General features: G+C 43.7%; 1 protein-coding gene across 4 annotated transcripts in view; it reads left to right on the top strand.

The window, feature by feature from the left end:
- FOXO3 (forkhead box O3) overlaps window positions 1-18,326 on the top strand; it is a 118,893-nt gene that overhangs the window by 86,198 nt on the left and 14,369 nt on the right. For 3 of the 4 annotated variants that reach the window (XM_057737639.1, XM_057737642.1, XM_057737641.1), the window contains one exon: window positions 16,135-17,570. The exons of the other annotated variant lie outside the window; for it this stretch is intronic. In XM_057737639.1, the coding sequence (XP_057593622.1) occupies window positions 16,135-17,535 (1,401 nt within the window). In that variant the 3' untranslated portion in view covers window positions 17,536-17,570. The remainder of the gene's footprint in view (window positions 1-16,134; window positions 17,571-18,326) is intronic. 4 annotated transcript variants of the gene reach the window in all.

The raw sequence follows: 18,326 nt of genomic DNA, 5'->3' as shown, positions 1-18,326 counted from the left end.
AATCAACTATTTTTGTTATCAAGCTAATATATGCAAAAGTTGAGGGAGAGAGAATGAGAAAGTGTAGAAAGGTGTATCAGTAAGATTAATTCTTAAAAACAGAGTTTCTGGGTCTATCAGTTAGGATTAGGTTTGGCTGTGTGTAACAGAAAACCCAAAATTAATAGTGAATTATTTTCATGTAAAAGAAGTCTAGGTCTGATATAGTCACTGTAAGAACTGATTGACGGTCAGTCTCCTCTTATATTCTGTCCCACCGTAGCAGGTGGTTTTCATCCTCAGGGTCCCCCTATGGTCCATCTAGATGTAGGCCAACAGGAGAAAGAAAAGCAGAACAAAAAGGTATCTCATCTGAGTCAGCTGCCTTTAGTATTGCTGAAAGTTCCACGGGACTCCCACTTTCATTTTGTTGGCCAGAATTAAGTCACGTGGCCACATCTAACTTCAAGGAAGCCTGGGGGATTTCATCTTTTTTTTCTGTACATTTTTAATATCAATAGAAACTGATTTTTTAAGTTTGCACCCACGTGCAAAACTTTTGCCAATCAGTCCAAATGTTTATTTTCCCAGTTACCAAACAAACAAAACAAAATAAAACAAAAAAATGAATCAATTAAAAGTAAAATGTTCTCTCTTAACTCTCTTGAATTGTGTAGTTCACTTGAAGCATGAGTGTGATTTCTAATAAAATGAATAATATCCACATTTTGAATTTCTAAGTGCTTCTGAAGTTTATGGCAGATGACTTAAATTTATTTAAAATCTGATACTTTATTTACCATGACTTTCAATATTGAAGGTAGATTTCCTTGGAGATGGAGAACCTGAGAAAAAGGTGTCAACCTCTGTAATGCGGGACTTCCTGGATTGTTTACAGATGCTGACCTTATTTAGCATGATTTACTTCAAAAGAGAAAATAAAGGAGGAATTCATTTATCCTTTCAAGAAGATGTATTGAGAGTCTTCCATGTGTCTGGATAGAAAAGGGGATGTAGTTGTGCTTTCTTTTGCTATTTAACTCTTCCCAATTTTTTATCTATTAAGAACTTATGTAACTTCTCCATATTTTTATGCACCTTTTCCCCCCAAGAAATAGTTTAATAATTATCACCAAACATAGTGCCACACAAAAGAGAGCTGTCAGGAAGAAGAACAGAAAAGCTATAGGACTTCTGAAATGTCCAAATGGTATCTGAATCTTAAACCTTTTTTAAAATATATTTTTAGACCGCCTATGTAGCTTTAGAGAGACAAAATAAAACCTATTTACTATAGTAAGAATACCTTACTATAGCTTAAATTGGTGTTTTTAAAATGATGGCTTTTGCCAGATTCTTTTGGCAGCTACTCTAGACTAAAAAGCACTAAAAATTGATTACTTGCAAATTGTTGCTGATAGTTCCTTATTTATGTAGCCCTTGCCGCAGCCCAGGCTGGGGTCCCTGTATAATGTTAATATCTGGAGTGTCTGTGTGGGGACCTGCTGCCCAAGTGGAGTGAGTTGATTCTAATTTACTCCTGGATGTTGCATTCTTTCCACATATGTCCACAAATAGCGCCAGAGCAAATTAATTTTCTGATTGATGTAAAAAGAACCAGAGAAAGCTCGTTGTGTTTGGTGGCTAAAATACTACACAGTGTGAGCAGAGTAGAACTGTTGGCCCATTTTATAGCACTCTAATTGATAATTATTTCTCAAAGGGCACATTATTTGGCTAAGTGGCAACAATCCAGCATCATTCCAGAGGCATTGGACGTGTAGGTGCATGTGAACACTATAGTAAATATACACCTTCTTTTGCCAAGAATGGAAGCAGGTTATCCAAGAGGAAAGGGGAGGGAGAAGAAAATACCAGTTTCCTATGTACCAGAACATGTTTGGCTTAAATCAGTAGTTAAAAACTGTAGAGCATGAAATCTTGTAAGGTTTTTATATTTCATAGTAAAGGCTCCTGGTTCATAGTTAATAAGCTAGAAAATTAACTCTCTTTTGAAAACGTGGAGTGTATAAATGTGTGTGTGCATATGTTTGCCCTTGGTTCATGGGGACTGCCTAGTCCGTCTTCCTTTCCTCAGTTCTCCAGCTGCTCAATACTGTCTGAAAAATGAAGAAAACGTATCTGGGAGAGCTAGCATGGAAGGAGGAGGGAACTCTGGGCTTCTGCCTACGTGACAGGTTGCGACGGCAGTCACTGTGGCAAGGAGAAAGACGTTGAAAGCATTTCCATAAGGGTTAGATTTGGGGCAGCCCATAGGCAAGTCAAGGGGACTAAGGAGGAATTCTTCCCTCTGAGAATGGCCTAGGGCTCCTTGATGGATATCTGGCCCCTGCAGAAACTCAGCAGGTGTTACCTGGAGGACATAATGTGGTCTGCTCCTGTGTTCGGTGGTGGAGGAAGGCAAAAGCGACAGACCCAAGCCTACCACTAACTCAGCTCTGCTCTTCACGAGCAAACCACAGCATTGAGCAACCACTGAAAAAGATGGTGACGGATGCAGGTGAAACACTGCAGAGTGACTGTATCGGGAGCTTCTCCTTTTCCCCCCACCCCTCCCCTTTTATGAGCGGTTTGCTTTCATAAAGCCTTATGGGTCCTCAGCAGAGCCGGGTCAGAACATTCAAAATACTGGAGCCACGTGCGTCTGCCTCTTCCTTGTGAACTCATTTTCCTCTGTCCCATTATCTTGTGTTCTTTTTCATTTATGTAGGGGTAGAGAAGAGAGTTAACTAGAGATGAATTGCCCAGTTTTATCTGATGCAGTTAAGGAAGTGTCAGCAGTTCATAAACTAAAGCAGTAGACTGTCAAGAACTGAGAGGATCTGAGATTTGACCCTACGAGCCATGAGACTCTTGGGTCAGAGGCAAAGGAATTTATTACCCACTGGTGGCCCAGCAAGCAGCATGAGGAGTAGCATATTTTCCGTCAGCTCCATCCTTGTTCCCAAGTCCCATGGGAATGAGTGACGCAGATGAGCCCAGGTTGATGCCTGCACATGCAGTGGGTTCTGTTCATGGGAGAGGAACCCTGAATTTAGGGATCCTAAATCTTTTGTAATGAGCAGTCAGCATATCTGCCCTTTGCTCTGGAGGGCAAGGCTGTCTTTCAAGGCTGTTTACTATGCAAATACAGACTATCCTTGAAAGATAGTCCAGAACTAGAGGCCATTCGTACTTTGCTTGCAAGATGTGCAGATACGTCAGAGACAGATACATGTAGAACTGTCTCCCAACTTGGATTTGTTAACCTTATAAGAAGCTTAATGTGATTTCCTCTTCAATCCACAAATTAACATTAGGACTTGGTTATCTTTGTTACTTGGGAAGACTGCTGAGGTCATGGCTGTTTGAAAGTACCTAATGAGCTTGTTGCTGGAGAAACAGGTATATTGGGTGATATTATTCCACATAATGCTTCAGAGAGTCTGAAGTGTGTTATGTAAAGCTACCTTTGAACCTAAAAATGGCTCAGCAACATCTGTTCTTATGTTTTTCCTCCCTTGTCTTGATGTGAAGGGGTTAGTTTCAGTGGGCCCTGCATGTACGATGATTTGTTAATAAGTCTTAAGGAAAGACCTAGGACCTGGCTGTGCTATGAGCTCACACACATTTCTTATTAGCAAATGAACAACCTAAGGGGGAAGAGTTGGAAACTTCAGGAAGTCCAGGTGATGAGCCCCAGGAAATTCGGGGAGAGAGTCTGAGGGCTAAACCTGCCAAGTCAGACTCAACCAAGGAGGCGGTTGTAAAGCCAGGGGTCCTGCATCCTCAGGAGTGTCTTTGGAATCACTGACAGCTAGTGTGTGGGGACCAGGGAGCCCTGGAGCACTGTGACACCTGCTGGGTGAAGCGTGGGCTCACCCCCCCAACTCTCCAGCACACACTTAGAGTCTCTTATGTCTTATAGACTCTTAGTCTCTTGTGGGACTGTCCTTGCCAATTAATATTGTCCTTCCTGCCCTTTGGGTGATAGATTAATATCACTATTGATGCTATTGCTTCCAGTTTCTTAAGTGCTTTCAAGCTTAACTAGCAATGTACATGAAGGAGATTACAGCCTAGTACATACTAGTATTAGAATATTGCGTTCTTGTCATGGTTTTTAGAAAAACTGATTTATGCCACGCACATTCAACCCGCTTCATTCATCATAATTTGGGGAGTAGTGCTAATATTAACCTGCACATTTGAGAACATCCTAGATTATAAATTAAAATGCACCAGTATACGAATGGCTCAATCAGTGTTTTCTTCAGAGAAATGAATGCCTGGTTCTTTGGTGAGTGGAAATGTCCTCTCCTTTCATGTGGACTTTCAGGCTGGCTGGTGCTTATCTGTGTGTGTGAGTGGCACCCAGGAGTGTCCTGGAATAAATGGTTGATTCACTCTGCATTTAGCAACATCATTATATTGGTCACCAGCCACTTTTGCATCCTGTGGTTTTAAACAGGGAGAAATCTTGCAAAACCAGTACAGTGAATGCTGCACATGCAGGTGAGGTTTTCAGGTAGAGGGAGCAGTCCCTCAGGAGACTCCTTGTTAGCTGAATTTCACTGGGGTGTGGAGCGGAAAGAGGGTACTGCAGGCCTGAGTCATTTTGCAGAACTGGCTGTTGTACTCTTTATTCCCACAAAGAAGTCCATCAGTGGTGTGTTTGCAGGAGCCAACATGAGATACTCTATGATGTGGCATTTATTTTCTTTCTCTGCTTCTCCAGCAGCACCTTGATTTTTGATGACTGTTAGAATAATTAACACTGACACTCGGAAGGGAACCTGCTTGCAGATGTACATGCACGTGTATGTTCTGTAAACACTAGCCTCTGCTTTCTCCTGCCCTAGCCGAAAAATATGCCTCCACCCCTCCCAGTCTTTCCAGGGTGTGGGCCCAGGCGTAACTGTGTGACTGTGCCCACATATTGGCATATATTCAGAGCTACCAAAAATGAGTTCGTTGCTCTTGAAATAACAAGACAAAAAAGAACCATTTTTTTCTGAACCATAACATCTGAAGAGCTGGAAAGAGTCAGTGTTTGTATGTGTGATGCTAAAGTCAGTGAATTCCACGTGAAAGGAGGGATTGTAAACTAAGAACAGAAAGGCAGTTTTCCTGGATTTTAGATGTCAAACTCTCAAGCTATTGAGCTCACCCACTCAGCACCTCCACACCCATCCTTTTAATGTGCTCGCATTGTCAATGATTTCTGTTTCTGCAGGTTTTGATGCCAGAAGACAAATAATAAAATAGCATGTATGTGAAGCCTTAAAGCATCTTTCTACCAGAATTTTTGATTGAGGCTGAACAGAAGCAACCCGATTGTGTTGTCAGTTGGCAGGCAAAAGGCATCATATTTTAAAACTCACATAGTTTGAAAGCAAACTAATCTTTTCTGGCTCAATAATAAACTAATTACATATTTTAAATAGTATAGAGCTGAGTCCCTGTTTCAGATTAAGCCTTGTAATAGCAAGGCCCGGGGCAAAGCAGACATTTGCCTGATGTCTCTGGCTTCAGGACCTGTAGCATGGTGCCAACTGTTGGGGGCCTGAATAGGCCTGCCAGGGACAACCAGGTAAACTGGCTTGACACAGTACGGGGTAGTGGTCCCTGAGGACAGAGGCCACCAGATGTGCCTCTGAGGAAGGCCTGGACACTCAAAAGTTTATGGCAGTGATCCTGTTTGGTCATTGCCTAAAATAGTGATCCCAGGTCAAGGTAGGACATGTCTATAGTGTCCCTTTTGGGGAGTGTCTGAGAAAAAAAGGGGTCATTTCTAAAAAAGATCCAATTCCAACAAGGCTTGTTTCGTAGCTAGTGCTTTTTCCACCTTCTCCCCCGTGCCACCCCCTTTTCATAGTCCTAGGAAACCATGTATGGAAACTTAGGGCTGGGAATATTTAATTCAGTGACAGAAGTTTGTGTAGTCTCAAAAGCTTCACGTTCCTTGGTCACTTGTGAATGGTGCCTCTCTCCTTGGGCAGTTCAGTGACTTTAGAGGGACACACACAGTACAGTGGTGAGAGCTTTGCTGTATGAGTTAGCCTTGGGCTTAATTTGTTACCTCTGTACTTGCTTGGAGGAGACCTAGGAGCAGATGTGTTATCTGTGGTTTCAAGGATGCCTCTGGTCACTCTGGGCCAACTGCATTACCAAGTAATGGGGCTCCATAACATCCTGAGACAGGTAGAGAGTCACCCCTACACCATGGACGGACCTGAGACCATTCTGTCGAGCCCTTGCTCCATTACAGAGAAGCTTAAGCCTGCTTATTAGACTATCATCTTGTTTTTGGAAATTCAGTTGTATAATTGAAGTTAAAAACCAAGGCTGAGATTTGTCAACTTTAAAACAACCTAGATGCTATTTCACATTTTACAATGGAAGCTCACTTCTATCTTCTCATCTTGAGGATCATTCATTGTTGTTGTGTTTTATAAAATTCCATTTACATGTATAATTCAGGCCTGTTTTGTGGTTGCTGCCCCTTTCCCACTAATTCACTGATTAGAGAAATATTTTTGAGCACCTGCTATGTGCCAGCCCCATGCTAGGTGGTAAAGCTATAGTAAGACATGGCATCTGGTTGTAAAGTGTTTAGTATGTGTTAGAGGAGACAGACTTCTATTCCTCAAGGCAGACTGAAGTCGGATGGATGAATGGATGGATGGACGGACAGACAGACAGACGGACGGACGGATGGATGGTAGATCTTATCCATTCTCTGTGCTCCCTGCACTTCACCCCTTCAGTTGTCATGGTAATCCAGACACTGGGACTAATGGTGTTTCTGGGTGGTGTTACTATAACACCTCAAGGCCAGGAGATCTGAGTTGTCTCAGCTTGGCTGTCACCTCGGAGCTGAAGCCTTGTATCTTTTTGGTCTTAGTTTCTTTCACTGTAAAGTTAAAGCTGCTTGTTACTAGATGGGTTTCACAGCCCTCTCCATTTTCCACAGTATAACTTTTTACTGAACTTCCTACTCTGATGATCGCTTATATAATGCCATGAGAGTGATCAGATTCCAATGTATTCCCGAATTCTGGATGTGTTTCCAGTGCCCTTTTTGGGGGGGGGGGGGCACAAGGGCTTAGTTGCTCCGCGGCATGTGGGATCTTCCTGGAGCAGGGATCGAACCCATGTCCTCTGCATTGGCAGGCGGATTCTTAACTACTGCGCCACCTAGGAAGCCCATTCCAATGCCCTTTTTTTATTCTCTCCATTTCCACCCATAATACAATTTCAAACTGGAAAACCTTGCAGCTTTATTTTTTTTTAATCTAAGTGAAAATTATGTTAGTAATAAAACTGTTTCTGTTCCAGTTTGTTCTGCTTTGCAGAGGCAGTTTCAAGAATGGTCTGTAACTTCATGGTTTTTAACCCTTTGAAGCATCCATTTTGTGTGGCTAGTCCTGCATCTTAAACGGGAATTTAAGTAGCGTGTGTTTGCCGAGCCCCTTGTGGGAAGGGGAAAAGATTCAATCACATCAGGAAGAAGCCTGGAGCAAGCGGGCAGGGGCGGCCAAATGCTGCAGCTTTGACCTGCTTTCTGGAGACTGGCTTTCCGTTGACTGCATACCCTTAGTTGCTGCTTCCTCTGGTGTTTAGGAGGAGGACCTGGGGCTGGAAGCAGGAGGGTTTTGGGGGAGGGGAGGGTGCTGCGGGGAGTGGGTGTGGGTAGAGGGTGCAAGACTGCCAGGGTTCTCTGTGTGCCGGAAGTGCAGGTTTGGCTGGGAGGAATGGAATGTTCCCTCTTGCCCTCCAAGAGCAGAAACAGCTGTGGAAGGGCTTGAAAAGATCGCTAAATGAAAAAAAAAATTTTTAAATTAGTATGAAAATAAAACCCACACTGGAAAACCCTACAAAACTGTCTGTAATCATATGGTAGCTCTTTAAGAGAACTTTCTTCGCATCTAGGATTTCTTTTTCAGTTCGGGGCAGAACAAATTGTCTGCCTAGCCCTTCCACCCCTAAGAAAGCTGCGTGTGTCTCGTTTGGCTTGGGTAGGAAATGGGTTCATTTTGCTGATCACCAGGTTATTATTATTTTATTCCTCCAAATGAGGGACCAGAACCTGCTGCTTACTGCATGAAAGCTTGAAACAAATGTTAGTTTTCTAAGGAGATCTCTGTGAGTAGAAGATTATTGTCAGCAAATTTAACGGAAATCTTGTTTCTAGCTGGAAATTTAATCCTTCAGCCAAATTCCCGACAATATTTATTTTAGAACATCGTCTTTTTTAAATAAGTCCCTTAATGGTTTAAACTTTTAGTGCTTTAGACAAAAGTAAGACCGGAGCTAGCCTGGAACTTGTCTTACACATTAGGGTTTATTATGCAATCCTTTATGTGAATGTTTAAGTTTTCTTCTCTATCTGAAAGTCTGTTATAGCTGGTATTCCATATAGTCAGAAATAGTAACTCTGACTTCAAGTCTGTTTTATGCTATCATACTTTGCGTACTTGCTTTTGAACAAGTTAGCCCCAGAGTAGATAAAATGTAGTAGGAGAGGGTAAGCCAGCTAAATGTCTAATGTCTAATAGGACCCTTCTCCCTCGGATGGTGGCACTACCTGGCCCTGTGCAGTATCCCCTTCCCCCCCTCCCCCACCCGGGGTCTTTGCCCTGAGTGCAGTGATGTAGTGTTTTGTATAGTCGAGGAACGAGAGACTGTGTGATTGTTATTAATGTTCTTGAGGTGATCTGCATGTGTACTTTGGTTCTCAGGAAAGTTCATTAAGTAATACTTTGCTGTATTCTTAACAATGGAAGCTAATAAGTACCTCAGGATTGGGGTATGGCTTTTTCAGTGGTTATTTTTATGCAGTCTCTCTTTTTGGCATTTTGTTTGAAGGACAGTCTGTTATAAAAGGGATTATGTGAGGCTGCATGCTAATTCAGGGAGGGTTCTGAAAAGTACAGGGATCCATTACGGCCCCAGGCCTTCTTCAGCCTATATCAGTTTCTACTTTTGTGAAAGTCCACTTGCCCTCTTTTCTGTCCATGCCTATCCATGCTGGGTGAAGAAGTGACATAGGGCAGAATGGGTGACCGTCTGCAAGGCAGTGCAGGGTCAAGGACTCTTCCCACTACCTTTTTTTTTTTTTTAAAGAAAAAAGATACCTGGACCCCAGTGATCTGATAAATTCCTCTAAGTCTCCATTTTACTCTGTACATATAAACACCACTTCATCTATGAGCCCGATTCTCATGTTTGTCTTCTAACTGGTGGAAACTTGGACTTAAAGAACATCTGCTGTGCTGTGTCTCCAGACCTGGGAAGACTAGGAATCATTAACTTAGACTCAGAATCTCAGTCGGTAGAAACATTAAGGGGGAAATTCCAGTGATTTTCAGCTCTAACTGCATATTAGAATAATCTGGGAAGCTTTAAAAATGTACCTCCCCAGGCCTTACCCACACCAGTCTCTACGAGTGAGTACTTAAAGTCTCCCCAGGTGATTGGAAGAGGCAGCCAGGGTGGAGAACTGATACTTAAGAGAAATCAGGGCATCATCCAGAGAACTGTCTTTGAAAGAGCCTGTCATTATAAATCAAAGGCATCTTCCCAGGCCCTCTCCTGAAGCTGTGTCTTTGTGTTGTTCTGCTGTCGCGCACAGCCCCCTGGCTCTCCCCAGGACTCATGGTTTCCACAGGGCTTTTCACATGACCTTTCTCATCTCCTGTTCAGCAGTTGCATATATTAGGATTCAGGGCTTTGGCAGCCTCGTTCTGAACTGTTGGTGCCAACAAGTCAAAGCAAGGAGACCTACTTGCAATGCTGGTCCTGTGTGCAAGGTAGATGAGTACTGGATTTAAAAGCAGTCCTTTATAGATCATCCCCACTGAAATCCCCTGTGAGGACCAAGACAATGTCTGCAGTCTGCTTGGTGGGAAGGGTCTGGCTTGGGAGTTGACAACCATAACTCATTTTGAGATAGGAGAAAGAGGGAGAGCGCCCGAGCGAAAGAGGAAAAGGTAGAGGCCTTTAAGAGTTAAATTACACAACTCCCTTTTTATTTTTAAAGTCAGTGGATTCCTTGTTGCCCTTGCTGAGAAAGATAAATTGATACCACATGTTGCTTCCAGACAAAACCCTCTCTGTATTCCAGGGGAAGCACATGCAGCTGGTGTCTGGGTTAGTGGACAGTCTTTACAAGGTAAACATGGGTTGGAAGGGGCTGGAGCGGACATGGGGTAGCAGTAGTTGGGAAATTACCAGCTATTCCTGAGTGGCACAGCACCTTTGAAATACTTTTAAGAGTTTGAAATCTTTTCCTGGAAGGAGCCGCCCTCTCACCTTCTGGCTTAAAGTATGTGATGCTCGGAAAACAGTAAGTGAACGTTTGTGATGTCATTGCTTCCGCATGTGGGATCTGACAGTTGAGAGCCTCTTTTGTGCTTGGCACTCGATGAGTACTTTGCATGTGTACTTTCATTTAATCTTCCCAAAGATCCTAGAGTTAGACAGAGACGGTGTTTTTATCCCTATTTTATGAAAGGGGCAACCAAGGTTAAGTCAGTTGCCCAGGATCATGGGACCCATGCCTGGGCAACGATTGCAGCTCCAACCTGGCTGACATCAAAGCCTGGCTCCCTCCACTGGCCACCTTAAATTGCATGTGTGCATTACCCACTTTGTAAATATTGGTGGAATACTTACTCATTTCAGGAGGCTTCTCTCCGACACCTAATCTAGTCTAGTCTAATCTAATCTAATCTAATCTAATCTGTTTGGGGTCCATCTGTCTTTACAACCGGTTGGCATAAATGTAGTGACTGTGCACTGTAGCATTAGGGATACATGTATCTTGCATTAGGAGGCTGTCTTCATTATAGCAAGAGAAAGAATTACTGGATTCTGATGAGTACAGTCATCTTTTATGCTGGTTTCTTCAAGGAGGGCCAAGCAAAGGCATCTCTAGGCTCTGGCCCCACAGCTGCAGTCATCCTGACTGTGATATGTGCGTTCCTTCATGCTGCTTCCTTCACACACCTGCACATCCCTCCTTGGAGGATTAGGCCACTAATGGCAGCTGCAGTCACACAGGATGAGTTTGCCAGCACTGTTACTAATTAACTACACCTAAAGAGTTTTCTGTCCCAGTGCAGGCCTTGCTTCTGTGTAAATCTTTTTGTAAAAGAGCAGATTGACATAAAAATGAGAGGAAGAGTGTTCTTATCTTTGCTCTCTCTTTAGACACATTGTGTTACAGTTGCTTTCAGGGTTTTCTACATCTTTGGGCCCAAGCTGGAAAAAAACTGGCATATTTGTCCCTGAGGAAAGTTTCTTCCTAGAGATGTTTGGTTTTCTGTAATTCACAAATATCTGGATTTCTTAGTGGATTTAAATAACCAGAACTATTTACAGAGTTTGGGGTTGGGGTTATAGTAATTTATTGGCTTCTTTAGTAACAAAATGTGATGACAGAATGGCCTGAGCTCTAGCAACGGGAGTCCTGGTTGGTTATATTTACCTTAGTACCTTAGCCTTAAGGAAAGCACACACAACCAGTTAACATTGGTCTGCCTCACAGTGTATTTCAAAATGTGTATTTAGATGTGATTAGAAAAATCACTCTAGTCCTATCAAACCATTCCTCCTTTCCTATCAGCTCCCAGCTACCAAACTAATGTTGTATCTTACAAATATAGACTAGTTGGTATGATAGACGAATTAGTGGAAAACCGTAGAATATTTTTAACGGTAGTTTTATAGTTTAAAATGCACACAGTATATTGGAAACTAATTTAGAGCCCCCTAATGAAGAGGTCTTTCGAGAACTTGAATTACAAATCATAAGAAGTTTTACAATTGGTTTGTCTCTTTTTATAAATTCCATATCTTCATTCCTGGGATTGAGGTGAGGGAGGGGCAGTTTGAAATCTTACAGAAATCACATCACCATTAACTTCCATTATCAGGGAAGGTGTTGGGGAAAGATTGCAGTTCTGATATTTTCTCTGGCATTTATTTTCCTTTTCCTGTTTCACCAAAATTTAGTTAGAGAACCTGGTGATTGGAATCATGACCTGTGAGACAAAAAAGCAGAACACATTTCTGGTATCCGACCTTGTTAGAGTGAGGGGCGTATGAGCTAGAAATAGAGGAGCCATATTGATTGGCCTTTGTCCATACCACACCCTTCAGATTATGGATTTTATGAGCGGAAGTGTGGGGACTGTGAGGATGGCTGTGACTTAGTTTTTTGTTTGTGTCGTCTTAGTAATGGAACTGGAAAAACGTGTCTGAGTGTTGTGTAGGTAATATGCCTTGGGGGGTATATTCTGTGACTAGTAACCTCTAAAACAAGAATTGAGCTACGATTGGACACTGAAGCTAATCTCCCATTTAGCAAGTTGGGTTTTGTTTCAGAATCTAAGGGTAGTTACTGGTTTGTATGGTAACCACTGTCCTCTCTTTAGGATGAATGCTACAATGGCCACCTTAGTAAAGAAACACAAATGCTGGTTGTAGGATGAACCTTTGCTTTCAGGCTTGCTCTTCTAAAGATTTTCTTTTAAAAACATTTTTAGGAAAGACCTACCAAATTACTACTCTCTTAACTATTTCACAAACAAAATTGCAGCCATAAGATTGTGCCTTTGTATCCTCCTTCTTTCTTGAATGTTTCTTTCTTTAGATGCTAGTACAGATAGGTTAAATGACTTCTGTATAATTTGGTGACAGACCTGAGAAAGGTTATAGAGAAAGCATTGGAGTGGAGTTGGGAAAATAAGTTTCAGTTTTGGTTCTTATAGACACTAGCTGTATGACCTTCTGTAAGTTATTTAATTTCTCTCTGTCTGAACCTTCACATATATGATGAGGGCACCAACTTTGCGGGTTAACTAGGAGGATTAGAGACAGGAATCTAAAACCTCTAGCCCAGTAACTGACAGTGCTGTAGTCAGGCAGGCTCTCACTGTTCCCTCTTGCAGTTAGGGACCTGGACCCTGACAGGCTGTGGTTCTGGTCCTCCGTGTGGGTATTCTAGCCCCTTTACCACAAGCCCCTACAGAAGCTTAATTTCTCTCTCCAAATTGTAACCAATGGTTAGAATTTTATAAAATTACACACATAAACATTGCTGGGGTTTAGAGCTGTAGAAATAGATGACCATTAGAAAATCCATTTTGGAGATCTCTAAAGTGTTTCCTTTTCTTTCTTACTTGGTTTGGAATTGGTGAAATTAAAAATCATTAAAAACTATTCTCCAAATGCTTTTTAAAGGGGGGAATAACTGGATAATTATGATTGGTCATTGTTAATTCTGGGTGTTGGTAGGAAATCCAGAGCAGGGACTTGCCTGGTTGCGCAGTGGTTTGGAGTCCGTCTGCTGGTGCAGGGGATGTGGGTTCGATCCCTGCTCCGTGAGAATCCCACATGCAGTGGAGCAACTAAGCCTGTGCGCGACAACTACTGAGCCTATGCTCTGAAGCCCCCAAGCCACAACTGTTGAGTCTACGTGCTAGAACTACTGAAGCCCGTGTGCCTGGAGCCTGTGCTCCACAACAAGAGAAGCCACTGCAGTGAGAAGCCTGCGCACCACGATGAAGGGTAGCCCCTGCTCGCTGCAACTAGAGAAAGCCTGCGCATAGCAGCAACGAAGACCCAACACAGCCAATAAGTAAATAATTAATTTGAAAAAGAGAGAGAGAGCAAATGCAACTATCTAGCTAGTGTTTTGGTTTTGGTTTTGTTTTAAAAGAAATCTAGAGCAAACAGGGCTGGCCAGGAGAGGGGTAATTTGACCAGTGTCTGCGTTGCCCCCACAGGGCTTTAGGACCACCCTGTTTTTTTCAATAAGAAGCTTGAGTTTAAGTTTTTAGTTAATATATCTAGTTGTCTGAGTATTCAGTAATAGAACCACCTTGCATTTGCCTGGTTTTTGAACCCTGTGGAATTTTGAGAGCATGCTTCATGTCTTTATATAAAATGTTTTACTTTTTAAAGAAATGTGATTTCTGAACCATTAGTAGAGATGTCATTTTTCTTTTAAAAACTAAGAGTAAAAGGGAAGCAGGATACATAGTCTCCCTGGAAACACTTGTCTTATCAGATACTCAGCACGTTGCCTGTTTTCTTCTCTCAAACGTGTCTTTATGGCCATCGTAGAAATGCCAAATTATGGCCCATGGCTGCTGATGCCCATTGCCCAGCTGGAGCTGTCGGGCCTCCTTGCATGGGAACATATACACGGGAAGCACTCTGAATATTTTGGGTTATTTACGTATGGTGAAATCCCGCTGATTTTCTGTGTTTTAAAAACATTCTGGTAGAACACATGTATTTGTATCTTCTACATAAATACAGTTGGTGATTGCCAGGTTTTTTTTTTTTTAACTATGGTAACTTTTAGGATGGTTTGTATTTAATAGATAGCAGCAGGCAATATCTTTTATCTTTAACTTGCAAATAAGAACTCATCTGGCCTGCAGGTGCTATTCCAGATGTGGCAAATACCATCAACGCCTCTCTTTTACTGCACATGAGGCATTTTTCAGATTAGAATGAGCCCTCCCCAGGTGATGAGCTCTCTCCATCATAGACCCTGTGCTTTATAATAGCAGTCAGTATACCCTGACTTGGTAGCATGACTGGCTCCTGAAGTATATTATCATATATCATCCTTACGTCATCCCTGTCAGGGAGGGATGGTTTGGATGTTATGGCTGTAATGAAGATGGAGAGCTGAAGTTGTTGCAGACAGATTAAACGATTTGCTCAGGTCACATGGTCGGTTGGTGGCATAGATAGGACTGGATCTGGGTCACCCCTGTTAACTGGGCTTATCTACCAAGCAAGGAGGAGGATTCTTGCAAGATGGGTGCAGTTGTTAAGTTTTTGAGAATATTTTGTCCTTTTTCTTTTCTTTTCTTTTCTTTTCTTTTCTTTAATCTTTTAACATAGAATAGTTTCAGATTTACAGAAAAGTTACAAACCTAGTACAGAGAGTTCTTGATGTTGGGTATCCACATCAAGTTTCCCCTGTTGTTAACATCCAGTGTTAGTTTGGTTCATTTGTCACAACTAATAAAGCAATGTTGACACATTATTATTATTAACTAAGGTCTGTGCTTTATTCAGATTTCCTGAGTTTTTGCCTAATATCCTTTTTCTATTCCAGCATCCCATTCAGGATACCACATTACATGTAGCCATCATGCTTCCTTAGGCTCCTTGTGGATCTGACAGTTTTGAGCAGGACTGGACAAGCATTTTTAAATGTTCCTTATTTGGGATTTGTCTGCAGTTTTTCTCATGATTAGGCTGGGGTGATGGCTTTTGAAAGGAAGACTACCGAGGAAGGTGCTGTTTTCATCACAGTATATTGAGTGCATATTGTCAACCTGACTTTGCCCTGTTGATGTGGACCTTGATCACCTGGCTGAGATGTCAGGTTTCTTCACTGTAAAGTTACTCTTCCCCACTTCCTCTTCCCATACTGTACTCTTTGGAAGGAAGTTACTGTGCTCAGACCACATTGCCTTGAGGAGGGAGTGTCTGTATAAATTACTTGGAATTTTTTTGAATGGGAGACTTGCCTACTTCTGTCAACTCAGCAAATCCTACTCTATTAATTTTTTCTTATGCCTGTGAGACAAATGTGAAATTGTGGCAGGAGGAAATAGTATCGTAGAAAGGATAGGTAAAAATTCGCACCAGTTCTGGGTTCATAGAAGTAATTAAGAAAAGGTAGATTTCCTTCTCTACCAGGAGGGGACCAGAATAGAATAAAATAGCCCCCTAGGTGATTAATCACCCTTAGAGAGCCAGGGAGGTTTGTTGCAAAGTGCAGGGAGAGATGATGTGGCAATACATTGTAAGTGTGAACTTCAGTATAGAAAGTGCAGTTACAGAAAGGACAGTGAAACTTGGAAATTTAAGAAAAACAATGTCATTGAGCTCCTACATCCCCAGCATCTCCTGCATATGAAACCGTCTCCCACCCTCTAAATATGGAACTTGCCATTTTCAATATTGTGATTTAATTCTAAGCCAGTGTCATGCAAATGCCCCTCTTTTTTTTTTTTTCCTTTGTTTTTTCTTAAGCCTCTGAGGTTGCCTTAAAAAATGAATCTGATTAGTAACTGTTTCTTCTGTGTGCTCAGTTTATCCCTTCTCTCTCTGCAGAACTCTATCCGGCACAACCTGTCACTGCACAGCCGGTTCATGCGGGTCCAGAATGAGGGCACCGGCAAGAGCTCGTGGTGGATCATCAACCCCGACGGGGGGAAGAGCGGGAAGGCGCCCCGGCGGCGGGCCGTCTCCATGGACAACAGCAACAAGTACACCAAGAGCCGCGGCCGCGCAGCCAAGAAGAAGGCAGCCCTGCAGACAGCCCCCGAGTCAGCAGATGAGAGTCCCTCCCAGCTCTCCAAGTGGCCCGGCAGCCCCACGTCCCGCAGCAGCGATGAGCTGGACGCGTGGACCGACTTCCGCTCACGCACCAGTTCCAACGCCAGCACGGTCAGCGGCCGTCTGTCGCCCATCCTGGCGAGCGCCGAGCTGGACGAAGTCCAGGATGATGACGCGCCGCTCTCCCCCATGCTCTACAGCAGCGCGGCCAGCCTGTCCCCGTCCGTCAGCAAGCCCTGCACCGTGGAGCTGCCGCGGCTGACCGACATGGCGGGCACCATGAATCTGAACGATGGGCTGGCCGACAACCTCATGGACGACCTACTGGACAATATCGCGCTCCCTGCGTCCCAGCCGTCGCCCCCCGGGGGGCTCATGCAGCGCAGCTCCAGCTTCCCGTACACCACCAAGGGCTCCGGCCTGGGCTCCCCCACCAGCTCCTTCAGCAGCACGGTGTTTGGCCCCTCGTCTCTGAACTCCCTGCGTCAGTCTCCCATGCAGACCATCCAAGAGAACAAGCCAGCCACCTTCTCTTCCATGTCGCACTACGGCAACCAGACACTCCAGGACCTGCTCACGTCGGACTCACTCAGCCACAGCGATGTCATGATGACCCAGTCGGACCCCTTGATGTCTCAGGCCAGCACCGCTGTGTCCGCCCAGAACTCCCGCCGGAACGTGATGCTTCGCAGCGACCCAATGATGTCCTTTGCCGCCCAGCCTAACCAGGGGAGTTTGGTCAATCAGAACTTGCTCCACCACCAGCACCAAACCCAGGGCGCTCTCGGTGGCAGCCGTGCCTTGTCGAATTCCGTCAGCAACATGGGCTTGGGCGACTCCAGCAGCCTCGGGTCAGCCAAACACCAGCAGCAGTCTCCTGTCAGCCAGTCTATGCAAACCCTCTCGGACTCTCTCTCAGGCTCCTCCTTGTACTCCACGAGTGCGAACCTTCCCGTCATGGGCCATGAGAAGTTCCCCAGCGACTTGGACCTGGACATGTTCAATGGGAGCTTGGAATGTGACATGGAGTCCATTATCCGTAGCGAACTCATGGATGCTGATGGGTTGGATTTTAACTTTGACTCCCTCATCTCCACACAGAACGTTGTTGGTTTGAACGTGGGGAGCTTCACTGGTGCTAAGCAGGCCTCATCTCAGAGCTGGGTGCCAGGCTGAAGGCTCACTGAGGAAAGGGGAAGTGGGCAGAGCAGGTCAGTGCCCAGTGTTATGGCATAGTGATAACAGAGGGAGCGGTGGGGGACGCTGGCTTCCATTTACGTGGTGCACAGTAACCTGACTCCCAGCCACTTCATTCCGAGTTGTCCCTGCAAAACAAATAGGGCTGGCAGGTGCCCCTCCCCACAGTTTGCTGACAGCTCGGGACTTTTACTGCCAGTAAAAAGACCACACATTCAGAGGTTTCGTTTTTCTCTGTGTCCAGTCACCCTCTCTGATGTATGACACAGGTCTCCTTACTGGATGGATGGATGAGGATAGAAGGGAAGGGAGGAAAGGGACCTTAGGCCACACAAATGTCAAGGTTAAGGACCCAGCCAAAGGACTTTCTTAGACTCTCAGGTCCAGCACTGCCATTGTCCATCTTTGATGCTGCAGTTTCTGTATCTTTTTTTTTTTCCAGCAAAGTAACAGTTTTTAGGTGCTTCTAATTTAACCACAGACTACGCTTTCTGGACTCTTTCATACAGGAGTATTTCCACCAGAAGCAAAATCTATTCGATTCTTCACCATTAGTACTAAGCATCTTTATTAGCACTCAGCATCTAAGCATTTAAAAGAGCAAAAAGAATTAAATTGAAAACAGAAGTTTTTAATGTGAGAGAGCACTTACTCATGTGCTTCTTTTTCCTAACGTATAAATGATGTCAGGTTCAAAACAGTGACATGGGTTGTGAATGGTGACAGAAATATTTTAAATTGTGGCATTTTAATTCTGTTGGAACCAGAAA

Source organism: Hippopotamus amphibius, chromosome 6, assembly GCF_030028045.1.
Source record: "Hippopotamus amphibius kiboko isolate mHipAmp2 chromosome 6, mHipAmp2.hap2, whole genome shotgun sequence".
Lineage (NCBI taxonomy): Eukaryota > Metazoa > Chordata > Mammalia > Artiodactyla > Hippopotamidae > Hippopotamus > Hippopotamus amphibius.
The sequence above is the reverse complement of the archived record's forward strand: the minus strand, read 5'-3'. Positions and strand labels throughout refer to the sequence as shown.